Below are 15,392 nucleotides of genomic sequence, written 5' to 3' on the forward strand. Positions count from 1 at the left end.
TTGAGCTGTTGTTCAGCATCTTAGCTGTGGAGGGCAGTGTCACTGGCCCTCATATGTGGGATCCGAACCGGGGCCCTCTGGTGTCTGAAATCAGTTCTTAACCATCGCGCCACTCGGCCGGCCCCCAAGCCAGCTCTTAACCAATGCGCCACTCGGCCAGCCCCATATTCACTTTTAAGTGTTAGAAAAATAACCAGTCATTCTCTATGTGGTTAAAAAGATTGTCATGGTCACTTACCAGCTCATTCAAAGTGTGAGGTAGATTCTGCTCTTTGTAAGGTAATATGCCTAATTCCCTTAACTGGGCACATGTAAACAATTTTCTGAAAAAGAACAAAAACTGAAGGTACCACTGTCATCTCCTATGCATTGTGGGACTCTTGTTCTTTCCTTAGGTTGGTTACCTTGTGTCCCATGCGCGTGTGCACATGTGTACACTTTTACTACAGAACTAGTGAGGACAGCAATGTGAAGGCTGTATTAAATATTAGTAAAGCTTAATTTCTTTATTAACTAAGACATGAATATCGGTAGAAGTTTTAATATTTGCTTCTAGTGTTCTGTTAATGTACCACTTCTGCCCCAGCCTCACTCTCTATTGTGCCTTCCCCATTTTGGAGACCTTTCTGATTGAGAAATTACAATTATAGCCAAAGCTCATTGAAATTTGTTTTTGTGTCTCATATCTTTAAGGAGCCAATATTTTGTTTAGGATAAAGTTGATGGTTCTTCAGGTTCATTGATGGATTTTTGGTAGTTTATTGTACCATTCTTTCTACTTTGGCTTATGCTTGAAAATTTGTGGGGCCAGCCGAGTGGCTCAGCTGGTTAAGAGCTCACTTGGGAGCACCAGCTCTGAGCAGCAGCGCTGCGGTTCGGATTCCACATTGAGGGCCAGTGATGCTGCGCCTGCTACAGCTAAGATGATGAACAACAGCTCAACCTGGAGCTGGGCTGCCGTGAGCTATGTGAGCGGCTGGTAGCCGGTGTGAGCTACTGGGAGCCTCTCTGAGCAGCGGACAAACGACCAGCGACCGGTTGCCTCCCCCGGGAAGAGCACAATGATTATACCAACATGGGCCGGTGAAGCGATGCCCTCCACAACTAGACTGAAGAACAAAACAGCAATTTGTCTACCTGTCTGTTCCCCTTCTCCAATTCCCCAACGCTGTTACCCTCCCCGCAATTCTCCAATAAAATCTTTTTAAAAAAAAATTTGCGTAATAATTAAAAAAAAATTTATGCTGCCTCACAATGACCAAAAAAAGAAAGGAAAAGGATCAGGCTCTTTGCATGTCCTCTTCTTCTTCATCAAATGAACATCTTTCCTAGAACTCTCCCAGTAGACTTTCTCTTCTGTCTCATTGGCTTGAACTCATAAGACTCTTCCCCTACCCACCGGATTTCCCACCTCCACACGTCCTTTTTTATTGGCCTTCATAATTATCAAAGCTAAATTCGTAAATAAAGAATCCTGGGGCTTAAAAAGCATCCTTTATTCTTGATGTTCTTTTTTTTTTTTTAGTAGCACTATACATCATATATATATATAATATATATATATAACATATATATATTTTTTTGTTAGTTCAGGTGTACAAAACAATGTAATAGTTAGACATCTATACCTCTCACAAAGTGATAACCGCCTTCCCCCAATCTACTACCCCTCTGACTTCATATATAGCTGTTACAATTCCATTGACTCTATTCCCTATGCTGTATGCCACATCCCATGAGTATATATGTATATATTAAATTATAGTTGACATTCAGTATTATTCAGCTTCAGGTGTACACTGTAGTGGTCAGGCATCTTCTTGATGTTCTTATAAATCATTGATATGTTCTTTGTTACTGCTTTTTTATGTGTTTACTAATTTTTAACATAATTGTATTTTTATAAGCTGCCTCAAATGTTTTGTGGAATAAGTGGTTATATAAATAAAAGCAAGCAACTGATAAAAACCTTATTTCTGGTATCCTCTTCCACGTAATGAGATGTTATATTCTTATAGCTGACACATTTGAAATGTAAAATGGATTAGTAAAAGCTGTTGGAATGTTGATATGTTAAAAGTAACATGTTTTGTTGAGAAATTCATTTTAATTTCCAGGTATCAAAATGGAACATTATTTTCTTCTGAAAATGTTATTTTCAGCTTTAAATTTCTTGTCAAATAGTAGTAACAGTCTCTATTTTCTTTTCTTTTCAAGATATGGAATATATGAACGTTGCCGAGAATTGGTGGAAGCAGGTTATGATGTACGGCAACCAGACAAAGAAAATGTTACACTCCTCCATTGGGCTGCTATCAATAACAGAATAGATTTAGTCAAGTATGTGTTTTCTGTATTATTAAGTAATTAGTTATAAAAATTAGCAATTTCTAAAATTTGTAGCTTTTAAAATGTAAATTTTGTGTACCTTTTTTCCTTAAAAAAATTGTTTTTAACATATAGTGAGTGGTTATTGTGTGCCAGAGACTGTGCTGAGTGTTTTTCCATGTGTATTTCCTTTAATCTTAACTCTTGAACTAACCCTATATGAAAAATGACAATTATTGCTGTCCTGCTGACGGGGAAACTGAAGCATATAAAGAGGTTAAATATACTATTAATGACATACAGCTAATAAAGGTTGGAGTCAGGATGTCTAACTTGCAGCTCACATTCTAAATATGAATTCTATGGGGAAGAGCTACAAAAGGAAAGGGGTTGAAAGAGGTAACAATAATCTGATGAGCTATTCATACCAGCATAAGCGATGAATACTTTACATACTAAATGTAAAATGATTTTTTTTACTTACTGTTAATCTGCTTGTTTAGTATTAGCGAGAGGTAGTTAGATAAGCAAGAATAAGATGGTAGAAGTCTTTCTTAGTAAATCTAGTTTAGTATGGTAGTCTCTGATAATTTGTACATAGGCTATTTAGATAAAGACAAGAATCTGAAATAAACTGCTTGCAGATGTGCCGTTAAGTACACAGCACAGAGTCTACAGGCAAGTAGGATATTAATGCCAGGTAAAATAATTTTCCCTTAGAGCTCTAAAGTTTAAGCAAGTAATATCTAAAGCATTGAACTCCATGAATTACTTTCTTCCAGAGAGCATATTTCCATTTTATTTGTTCCTTTTTTCCTTCATTTATCTGTAGCCTTTCCTCTGCCTTCAGTATGGGTCTCCTGATGTCTAATTCTGTTTTGCTTGTTGGAAAATGTTTTTTATTTCATCTTCATTAGTGAATGAAATTTTCACATGGTATAGCAATCTAGGGTGGCAGTTTTTATTTGTTTTATTTTTGTTTTTTACCCATTGAAAATATCATTTCACTGTTTTCTGGCTTCTGTTAGTTTTGAGAAATAAATCTGGTAAGTATGCATTGTGCTTTTGAAGGCTCCCCTCCCCCTGCTGCTTTAAAGATGTTCTCTTTGTTTCTGGTTTTCTGCAGTTTCATGATGATGTATCTAGGTGTGGATTTCTTTTTATTTACTCGAATGAGATTGCAAGGAATTCTTGATTCTGTGGATTGATGTTTTCATCAGTTCTGGAAAAAATCTCAGCTATTATTTCTTCAAATATTACTTCTGCCCATTCTCTTTTTGCTCTCCTTCTGGAACTTCAGTTAAACGTATGTTGGACCTTTTCATTGTGTACTGTATCTCTTATCCTCTCTTCTGTGTGTTCTATCCTTTTATTTCCACTTCATTCTGGAAACTTCTTCTGGCCTATCTTGCAGTTCATTTATTCTCTATTTATGTATAACCTGCTGTTAAAACTATTCAGTGTGTTTCTAATTTTATTTATCATTTCTGGAATTTTTACTGTTTTTAAAAACATGTATTACATTATTTGTTGCTGAAATTATCAATCTTGTCTTGTATACTTGAACATAGTAAATACAGTTATTTTATAATCTGTTTCTGAGAATATAGCATTTGGAGTCTGTGTGGGTCTTTGTCCGTTATGTTGTTCATTGTCTGCCTGATTATCTTTGAATATGTACTAGACATTGTTTGAAAAATTATTTGTTGAATAAGTGGAGGCCTAAGGTGATTTGATCCAACTTTAAATTAATTTTAAGGCTTTAGATTTTTTTGGATCACTCAGGTGACTGAAGACCATGTCAAAACCAGTTTTGCTTCTGGCTCTTAATTACTACTGTAGTGCAGCTTTTTGGGGTTCCGTCCCCTAGTTTGCTTTTGTCTGCTGAGCTTGCCTCTTGGCCAGTTCTTCTGCATCACCAAAATGTCTCTAGGGCACATGGTACCCATGCGAATTTCTAACTTCTCTGGGTTTTAACATTCTCCTGAATCTTGGCCTGGTAAAATCTCTTACTCTTCTTAGGCTTTGCTGTTAAGGAAATGTTTCTTCTATTTCATTGAGCTTTTTTAGTTTTCTTTAATGGGAGGGTTGGCTCAAACTATCTAGCCTTCTGTAGTTTTTTCAGTTAATGTTATTTTAATCAAAATACTACATAAACAATTTGAAATATCAAATAGCACTTTAAGGCTTACAATGGGAAATGGCAATCCCTCCCCACTCTTTGGGTCCTATATCTCAAAAGTAACTATTTTTAATACTTCAGCGGTTTCTCTCAGTATTAACTCTTGATTTTACATATTTGTATTGCTACTTTTACCTAGAAAGTTATTTTCTTTACACAAATGATAGCAAACAGTTTTCTGCTTTTCATTTAACTTATATATCTTGAGATTTTTCATGTCACTACAAATAGAGCTGCATCATTCTTTTTTTTTTTTAAGATTTTATTGGGGAATTGGGAAAGAGAACAGTGTTGGGGAATTGCGGAAGGGAACATTGTGGTTATTCCAGGACCCATCAGCTCTAAGTCAAATTGTTGTCTTTCAATCTTAGTTGTGTAGGGCGCAGCTCAGCTTCAAGTCCAGTTGCTGCTTTCAATCTAGGGGGGGCGGGGGGTGGGAAGCACAGCCCACCATCCCACGCGGGAGTCGAACTGGCAACCTTGTTAAGAGCATGCGCCCTCACCAGCTGAGCCATCAGGCCGCCCATTGGCAGCTCGGCGGAAGCTCAGCTTGGGTGCAGCTCACTGGCCCATGTGGGTATTGAACCGGTGACTCTGTTGCTCAGAGCTTGCGCTCTAACCAACTGCGCCACTTAGCCAGCCCGAGCTGCATCATTCTTTTTAAAAGACTGTAAAATATTCAATTATATGGATTTAATTTATTTAATGGTTTCCTTATTGATAGATATTTAGATTGACTTTGGTGCTGTTACTATTACAGACAGTGCTGCACTTGTTCCCATGTCATTTTGCTTATGTTCATATATATCTGTAGAATTCTTAGGAGTAGGAAAATTAGAAAATGAATTTTGAATTTTAAAAAATATTGCCAACTTCTAGGCTGTTAGTTTTTGATTAATCAGTTATTATATTTTAATTTTCTATTTTGAGACTAGTAGATGTTCCAGATCACCTCACCACTAATACTTCTTCCTCCATCCTTTATTATACTTTTAGTTTAATTACTACGCAGTTTAAATTGTTGTTAGTTTGTAAATTCTCACTGCTAAGCCCAGAAGTGTTCTATGATTATCTGTTCTTTCCTGTAGAATCCTGATTTTTGTTTGAAGTAGCAGTTGCTTCATTTTTTTTTTCGTTTAATTTTTCATATATTGTAACTAATTCTTCCCATAATCTTGGAATTGTAAAACCCCACTGTATGCAAATAGTAACAGATATTTATTAGTCTTTTTTGGTGGAGGAAGGGGTATGAAATTGTTCCTGGATATCTCCACCTTTCTGCTCCAGCCTAGACTATTTGCTCTTTAGAGCTGCTATACAACCGTTGTCTTGGGACTTTCCTTCACAATCGTCCTAGGAAATCCCTTAGCTCCAGCATTGGCCTCAATTTCATGGATCTCAGGTTTTTATTTCTATTGGCTTGCTTTCTGGTTTTAGTAGAACACGTTTTCTCATAGCTTTCTAGAGAGAAAGAGTGCTTCAGAGGTAAATGTTTTGAAGTTACAATCTCTTCTGCTCTCACACCTTATTTTTTCTTTGGCTAAGCATAGACTTTTAGATTAAAAATAGTTTTCTCAGGATTTTAAAGCATTACTTTGTTATTTTCTTGCTTCAAGTTTTTAAAAAAAGATTTTATTGGGGAATTGGGGGAGGGGAACAGCGTTGGGGAATTGGGGAAGGGGAACAGACAAGTTGCTGTCCTTTTGTTCTCCAGTCTAGTTGTAGAGGATGTCGCTTCACTGGCCCATGTTGGTATTATCATTGTGCTCTTCCCGGGTGAGGCAGTCGCTCACCAGCCATTGGATGGCCGCTCAGGGCAGCTCACGAAAGCTCACGCCCGCTGCCGGTCAGCCCCAATGCAGCCTGTGCCTGTTGCTGGTGACTCACGGCAGCCCAACTCCAGTTCGAGCTGTTGCTCACCATCTTAGCTGTAGAGGGCGCAGTGTCACTGGCCCTCATTTGGGATCCGAACTGGGGCCCTGCTGCTCAGAGCTGGTGTCCCAAGCCAACTCCTAACCAACATGCCACTCGGCTGCCCAGGGTTTACAATTTTTGATATATACAGACATATGGGAGCATAAGAGACCCATGGAGAAGTGTTTCTTCTAACAGTTATGTTCCATCAGGATGTGTTAAAGGATCTTACTGCAAGCAAAGTTCCTTATTTTGCTGTGTATAATGTGCACATTTTTGCCCAAATTTGTGAGGGAAAAATAAGGATGCTCATTATACATGGGTAGTACTAATTCCGTATCTACTATATAAATGTTTTTAATTCTTTTATTTATGCTTATGAGTTAAAAGTGTAACTCTAGAAATCAATAATGATATCTGTATGCAAAATAAAATGCTGGAATAATACAATTATTGGTTTTGTTGAATTTACTACAAACTTGAAATGACGAAGAGTTCTTGGCCTTCTATGATGCGTAAAGATCGTAAGTTTGTTACCAGTACATAAAATTTCTTGTACTTTGTATATAGTGTTGTTTTGTAATTATTTGTTACATAAAATTTCTTGTACCATAATATGTTAAAAAGTAAATTCTAAAATTATAGTACAAAAAACAAGTACCTAAATGTAAACAAATAAAAATTTGAAATAAAAAATTCAAATGAAAGATTTTTTTCTCTGAAGGTTTGGGCCAAAAACATGGGTGCGTATTATACACAGGAGCACATTTGACACAGCAGAATACCGTAGTTGGGTCACTTACATAATAAGATATAAAGTAAGTATAATTTAGGAGACCTTCAGCCGAAAGTCTTTCAGCTAGTTCTCAGCTTTTACCCTAATATAGAAAGGATTAGCTCAGCCTCTTGTCTTCAAGTCTCCTGCTACCTTAAGGTTCTTCATTAACCAAAGCTAAGAATGCATGTAGTCTCTGATTTCAGTTTTATTTCATGTCAAGGCTTTATTAAAGAATATGGCCTTTATTAAAAAATACAGCGTTATTTTCTGAGAACATACTGCGTGTTTGGCTTATTCTTCTGGCAACATGTAAGTTTTTTCTTTATCCCCAACTTGGTGAAAGTTTATTGTGCATTGATAGTGTTCTTTCTATTTATTTTTTTAAATTAAGTTTATGACCATTAAGTTGCCATTTTAGTCTGGAAACTTGCCTTTTTAGTTTTGAGAAGTTTCCTTGCATTGTGCTCTCAAGAATGCCTCATTTTCATTTTTCTGGTTTTGTTTTTTTCAGGAATTCTTATTTGTCAGATACCGGAACTAACCAAATTGGGAGTCTTTTTCTGAGCTTTATTCCAACGACCTTTTATCTCCCAGTCAGTATAGCAGTTGTACTTGGGGGAGATTTTCTTAGTTTATCTTCTAATCCTTCACTTGAATTTCTAATTTTATTAATATTTTCAATTTTCAAGCATTCTTTCTTTATCTCTGTTCCCCCCTCCCTTTTTCTTTTAGGTATTTTGGGTATATTATCTTCTCTTTATTTCTGGAGAATATTAGTTGTAATTTTTGTTTTTGTTTTTAAAGTTTTCTCTATATTGTCTGTTTATTTTGGGCTTCTGCTTTATTTTGGTCTCCTTCCATATTTGAAGCTTTACTCGATTATCTGGTTGTATTTGATCTTTCATATTTAGGAGAGATATGTAAAGCTGAGTGGAATTTGTGGAACTTAGGGAGTTCAGAACAGGAACCTCCCAAATGTCCATGTCTGGAGGTTTTTCTCTGGGATTATTCAATTTCTCTTAGAGAAGAATCTTCTGATCTCTTTGTGGGGAGGCACTGAGCATCTGTCTGCTAGCTGATCTGGGCAAGGAAAATGGCCTGGGGTTCTTGTTCATATGTAAACTTTAATTGAATTGCTACATAAATTGTTTCATATGGTTCTCTGATTAGTTCCCTGAGTCTCAAATTTCTCTGGTAAAGGTGCAGGGAACACACTTTTTGGCAAATGCTGAATGGTTGAATGTTAAAGTCAACATGAGCCTGAGACGGAAGCCCACATCACCATCATACAATGACGTTTAAGCATGCAGGAATGAATCTGAACTTTAAGTGTTTGAATTATTACTACAATAACATTAAAAATTTGAGTAGTCATGTTCTAAGATTTAACATTATAGTACACAAAGTGTACAAAAAATACTTTTCTGTCACTGCCAGCTGCTTGATTGCTTCCATACCACTACAATGCCTATTTGTGACACTAAATAAATACTAACTTTCAGTGAAAATATAAGGTAGCAAACAATTTTCCAGCAACTTATATTGACTTTCAACCAGTGTTTTTATTCACAGCCCAGCTTCTTATTACTTTCTTCAGAGGTAACAATTGAGTTTAATCCGTCAGCTTTTTTAGGGTTTTGTAACATATTCTGGTTTGCTTCTCATTGGCATACTCCCTGGAGACATATGAGTTTTAACTATTTGCTTTTCATCTTTCAAATACTTGATATCTCTCTCTTTTTTTTTAAAGATTTTATTGGGGAATTGGGGGAAGGAACAGCTTTAGGGAATCAGGGAAGGGGAACAGACAAGTTGCTGTCCTTTTGTTCTTCAGTCTAGTTGTGGAGGACGTTGCTTCACTGGCCCAAGTTGGCACCATCATTGCGCTCTTCCCGAGTGAGGCAGATCAGTCGCCGGCTTCTAGACAGCCACTCACACTGGCTGCTGGCTACACACAGTAGCGCATGGCAACCACTGCAGCAGGGGCTGCAGCCTACGCTGTCGCCAGCGACTCATGGCAGCCCAGCTCCAGGTTGAGCTGTTGTTCAGCATCTTAGCTGTGGAGAGCAGTGTCACTGGCCCTCATATGTGGGATCCGAACCGGGGCCCTCTGGCGTCCCAAGCCAGCTCTTAACCAATGCGCCCCGGCCCAAAAATGCATTTTCAACTAGTATATAATGTCTATTAGGTACCTTAAAAAACAACTTAGGACTAGTTAAATGTTTGCATTCAGACTGCATTCTGTATTTTTGTTCAAAATATACAAAATTCAAAATTGATATTTTGGACTGAAAATATTGTAGTGTGAAAATATTTTAAGTTACTTCAAACTATTTTACATGATAGAGTTGGGTCCTTCATTGCATAATGCTTTAAAAGCACCAATTTAACAAATATTTATATAAAGCAGAAAATTTCTGAATAAAGCATGTAAGTATGGTATATTAAATGTTTAGAACTATGCACACTTAGAGTGAATGCATTAGTGATCTAAATCAGTAACCACTTAGAACAGTTTAAGAGCCTCGGTAATATACATACATCAAGCATTTGACATCAGATGTCTTAAAATCATTTATATTCAAGAGTCATTGCACTCATTATTTTCAAAGGAAGCATTATAAAAAGCAGCTAGGTCCTGTTCATTTTAGAAGATATCAAGATGTTATGACATTAATGCATTAAGCAGTGAGGTTGCTCATTCTTTTTAAAGCGACAAAGCTTTAAAGGCATAGCAAATAAGGCACCATAAAGAATGTTTATGTTACACTTTACAATTTATAAAACTCTTTTACATATATTGTTTAATTTCATCTACAGTAATCTTGTGAGGTAAGTGAAGCTTAAAAAGCTGAGCTTCTACCCGTGATAGAGTAAGTGGCTTATTCTACAACCATCCTAATTCCAAGATTTTGTCTGCTGCTGCTTTCTGACCCAAATCTTGGTGGTTCTGACTGCCTGCTTTTTTATATGATTGTTATTTGGCATTGCTGGGTTTTTTTTCTTGTAACTTTAAAAAATTATTTTCCTTTTACTTCTAGAATGAAACAGAGTGATGTGTTTGATATAAATTTCTGCAAAATATAATTTTTTAACTATCACAAAAGATTGTTTATCTTCAAAGGCATAAACTAACGAGATCTAAAATAGAAAATATTTTTCTCTTTATTTTTCACATAATTTATTAAAATTGAAAATGAAAGTTGTTAAAATTATTTAAAATTTTGTCTTACAGATACTATATTTCGAAAGGTGCTATTGTGGATCAACTTGGAGGAGACCTAAATTCAACTCCATTGCACTGGGCCACAAGGTTTAAATTTGCTTCTGGATTGTTTTTCCGTTGGTTTCTTTATTAGCCAATAACTAAGTAACTTTTTTTTTTAATATTATGCTAAAATAAATGTGAGAACTTATTATGCTAATAGTTAATATCATTTATATACTAATGAATTGCTGTCCAGTGTTACCTACTTTAGAATCAAAGTTTATTGTCCAAAGTGTCCTTAGGGAATTAACCGTGCTTATATTAATCTTATTATAAGATTGGGTTAAATTTTGGATTTGTAAATATAATACTTTTGCAGCCTGTGTATGTTTACAGTTAAAGAAGTTGCCCTGTTTGTGGGATGATTAAGATCATATTGGAATAGGATTAATAGAATATAGTAACCACTTATTACATATTTAAAGAAGTTATGAGTATCTCTAAATTTTTAAGGACTGTTATTCCAGTTATGGACCGTAAAACCCTAAATGGATCTTGACATATACCTATTTTAAAATAACTTAAAAAGATATTTGTGTAATCTTTTCCACTGTTACCCTATTTAAAAAAACGTTTCTGGAGGATAGTATTTGAAATAACTATATATCTAAGTGTTTATTCTTTTATGTTTTAGACAAGGCCATCTATCTATGGTTGTGCAACTAATGAAATATGGTGCAGATCCTTCATTAATTGATGGAGAAGGATGTAGCTGTATTCATCTGGCTGCTCAGTTTGGACATACCTCAATTGTTGCTTATCTCATAGCAAAAGGACAGGTAAAAAGATCACAGTGGTGTGGATGTTCTTCATAGTTGATGAAATGCCTGATATTGTTGGTATTACAAGGGTTATGACCTGGTGGTATTTAAATAGTACTTTCTGATGGACGAAAAGAATAAATTATTACATAGTTCTATATTGAACTATTTAATATTAATGTAGTTAACATAAAAGTATTAATCTGGGCTTTTTTATTTGTGAGGGTGATAGAGATGAATTCCAGAAAATAAGGGAGAAACTTTAGATAGTTTTTGAATATATCATCTGAATTCAGTTAAACTTTTTTGAACATATTACTGGCTATTTTCCATATTAAGTCTCTCTCGAGGGGGGTAAATTCTTTAAGATCAGTTTTTCAGTTTCTCCTATATAAAATAATGCTGCTGCTTACATGTCAGAAAGCTTCTTGTGATTTAAGTAGTTCTTCCTGATTTTTCCTGAATATGCAGTGAGTATAATCAGGTTAAATGTTACCAGTTTGTATGTACCATGTTTTTGTAATAAATGTATTTTGTTAAAAGTCATGTCAGTTTTTCTTTCATGTGTTTTCTCTGGTTATACTTAAACATTAGTTTTATAGCTAAGGATCTCATCATAAGAGTAAGACATGATTTTAATTCACTGCTATTGACATATTATTTTCATTTAAAATTTTATGCTGATTTAGAATTTGAATAGTATTTTATGAATCCTTTAAGATACTTAATGGCAGTGTCAAGCAATGACAGTTGTGTGTTGTACATTAGGAAAAGAGGCATAAACTGGTTAATTGCTGGAAGGGGAAGTTTCTTTATCTATTACTATGCTAACAGACTACCCCAAAAATCTAGTGGCTTAAGAACAACACCACCCATTTATTATATTTCACAATTCTGTGGTTTGAGTGGTGTTGGCTGGGTGGTTCTTCTCTTTGTAATAATGGCTGGGGGTTGCAGTCATCTGGGGGCCCCAGTGGGCTAGAGGATAGCTTGGGTAAACTTGTACCTTGGTAGGAATGGCTAAAAGGTTGGGCTCACCTGGAATGCTGGGACAGCTTGGCCTCTTTTTCTCCATGCAGTTGCAGAACTTCTTCACAATACTCCTCTATGTAGTCTCTCCAGCTGGGAAATGGACTTCTTACATGGTGGCTCAGGGCTCCCAAAAGAACAAAAGCAGAAGCTTTTATGCCTTAATTTAAATAGGTCTTGAACTGGCACGACAACATTTCTCCATTCTTTCAGTTAAAGGAAGTAACAGTGCTGGACCATGTTCATGATGAGAACACAAGGGCTTGAATTACCAGGAGGTGAGGCTTATTGGTGGCCATCTTGAAGACCAACCACCACAGAGGATTATTATCCTTTTTCCCCTGCAGTTTCTTCTAGTCTGGTGGCTGAAGCCATAAATGGTGCTGTAGCACATGACTGTACCTTTAGTGGCCTTCTGTATTGCAGATAAAATTTACAATATGCATTTACTTTTTTTCTTTCAGTTTTTAACTAGGTAGGAGAAGTGTAAAGTTTTGAGTCTTCATGGTCTTTTTGCTACCTTATTGATTTGGGATGATTTCAGTAATTTTTTAACTGACCTAAATGTAGACTATAAAATTCTTTAAAAAGGCAGTACCTTTTGTATAATAAATGGATGATATTGATAATAAATGTCTGAAGATATATTCTTGTTCATGAGTAAATTTTTTCTGCTTACAAAAGTAACACGTGCTTAATATAAAATATTCAAATATAAAAGAAAAGTATGACTTAGAAAATGAAATCCTATCTTCTCCCCTTACTCTCTTCCCCCTCTGAGGTCACTTTCTTTAACAGCTTAGTATATATTTTTCCAGAATGTTTTCCACGTGTACTCTACTATATTGTAAAACACCCCTCTAATGTTCATTACATCATACTTTGAATGGGGTCCAAAGTCCTCTGGCCTATAGAACCATGGGTGATCCTAGCCTTAGATACCTCTCCAGCTTATTTTCTGTCATCTCCCACTCACATACTCGACTTTAACCATGACAGTCTTGCTGTTTGTTGAGCAGCTCTGATATGCTATTGTCTAGGCCAGGGTCTTTCTGCTTGCTGTTTCTTCTTTCCTCAGATAGTCATACAGTTCTCTCTCTTATTTCAATAAAATTTTATTAGTTCTGATTAGTTCCCAACTATAAGCAATAATAAAATAAATATATTTTATTTCTTCTTTCTCTCCCTTTTCACTGACTTTAGTCAATAATATTGTTTTCTAAGTATTAACTTTTTTCTGATAAATATAACTACATTTCTGTTACTTGATTTTTCAACTTTAACATCCTTGGACTTATAACTATTACAGATTAGGCACTCATACATTTTTTTATATCCTCAACCCCTCCTCACCCCCCCCAACCCCCAATCCCCAATTTTTGTTCATTGCATCAGTTTTACATTCTTAGGGCATATTACGTTTCCATTCAGTTTGTCATTCTATTCTTCACAATTTTAATTATACTGTTAAATATATTTCGTGTTCACTACCAATTCTTTTGGAGATTTTCAGGAGAAAAAGGGAAAAATGCTAAGTTATGGAGCCCTGTTGATCATGGAATTCCTATAAGGTTTTGATCTGGGCTTGTTAATACTTTCTAATAGAGAATCCCCATACGTCCAGGCTGAACATGGAAAAGAAGTACCAAGCTTTAAATCCCTACCCAAAGAGTGAAAAGGTTGAATTTCATTTTTCTTTTAGTACTCTAGCGATGTGGAGTAGTTTTACCTTTTTTATTTTATTTATTGATATTGTTAATACCATCACTTTTTAAAAAGGATATGAAAAAACTCAAAACTAAGAAGGAAGAATAAACTCCAACATAAGAATTTACATATTTGTTTTAATTGGGCATCAGATTTAGTTGAGCTTTCTTGAAAACAGGACAGTGAAGGAAGTAAAATAAGTTACAATACTAAACTCTCATGTAAGAAACAAGGAAGCTTGTCATTTTTCTGAAGATTTTTTTAAAAAGACTTTTATTGAAGAAAACCCAACATGTATAGTATTGGAAATATTGTGTGAGGTTATGTAAGATATTCCGAGCAACACTTAGAGTAAATCCAGAAATGAATTTGTAATGAATGGATAAGGCATTGCATTGAAATACAGTATTCATGATGAGGGACCAGTGACATCTAGACGTGTGTTCTAGTTTGTCTAATGTAGTGGTTGTCAGCTTTCTTTCTGCCTCAATATATGTGGATAATGTTCACATTTGAGACATAATCTCACAGTAATTGTTACAAAGAGCTGCTGTATAGAGATGTGAAGTGTTTTACAGTGTCCTCACTATAACTCTGTCCTTTCTCACTGACTGATAAGTTAGATAACACAACTTGGATTAGAACTGCTGGTTTACTGTAATCCAGGAATTGGGGAGAGAAGATGCAGAAACTTAATATTCATTGAATGTCTATTATGTTCCAGGCTTTGGACTAGGTGCTTTACACACATTATTCCATTTATTATCATGAGGGTGTTATGAAGCTGTTATTTGTATTTATATTTTTAGCTGATGAAGATGAGGCTGAGAATTAAAGTAATTTTACCAGTCTTACAGCTATTAAGTGGTGGAGCTAGGAATTCAAAACCATGTCTGTCTTATTCTAAAGCCTATATCTTTCCAAGCATAGAAGAGTAGATGTATGAACATGTCTTATTCTTTAACGAATGGGTTTTGATCAGCTACTCTGCTGGGTACTGAAAATATATGAATTTAATATAATTTTGATCCTCAACGAACACCTGTTGTAGTTAATGAGACAGATGCCTCAGGCATGTAGGATAATCAGTCCAGATTGGCATGGATTAGAAGAGAGAATTTTAGGGAAGTGAAATTTATAGGATCCTTGATACATCAGAAAGTCTTGAAAGTAGATTTAAATAACTGGCGAAGAGTTTTGGTTGAATAGATGGTAGTTTTAATTCTAATTTGCTAAATAACAACAACAAAAAACAAGCCTCAGCAATAACCAGGCAGGTAAAAAGTTGGGTAGGATAGAAAAAGTAATCATGGGTTTACTACATGATTTTACTGGGACTAGTATTCATATTTATTTATAATAATGTAAATATCAGATACTTTAGAATCCCAATTACAATAGATAACTTGAGAGGAAAGACTAGGA

At 35.4% G+C, this 15,392-nt stretch overlaps 1 protein-coding gene across 1 annotated transcript in view; it reads left to right on the forward strand.

Annotated features, from left to right (window-relative positions):
• ZDHHC17 (zDHHC palmitoyltransferase 17) overlaps positions 1 to 15,392 on the forward strand; it is an 89,820-nt gene that overhangs the window by 30,286 nt on the left and 44,142 nt on the right. The window contains exons 3-5 of the mRNA XM_019653203.1: positions 2,218 to 2,340; positions 10,438 to 10,515; positions 11,105 to 11,249. Of these exons, the coding sequence (XP_019508748.1) occupies positions 2,218 to 2,340; positions 10,438 to 10,515; positions 11,105 to 11,249 (346 nt within the window). The remainder of the gene's footprint in view (positions 1 to 2,217; positions 2,341 to 10,437; positions 10,516 to 11,104; positions 11,250 to 15,392) is intronic.

This window comes from Hipposideros armiger, unplaced genomic scaffold (genome assembly GCF_001890085.2).
Source record: "Hipposideros armiger isolate ML-2016 unplaced genomic scaffold, ASM189008v1 scaffold_199, whole genome shotgun sequence".
In the NCBI taxonomy this organism is placed as follows: Eukaryota; Metazoa; Chordata; class Mammalia; order Chiroptera; family Hipposideridae; genus Hipposideros; species Hipposideros armiger.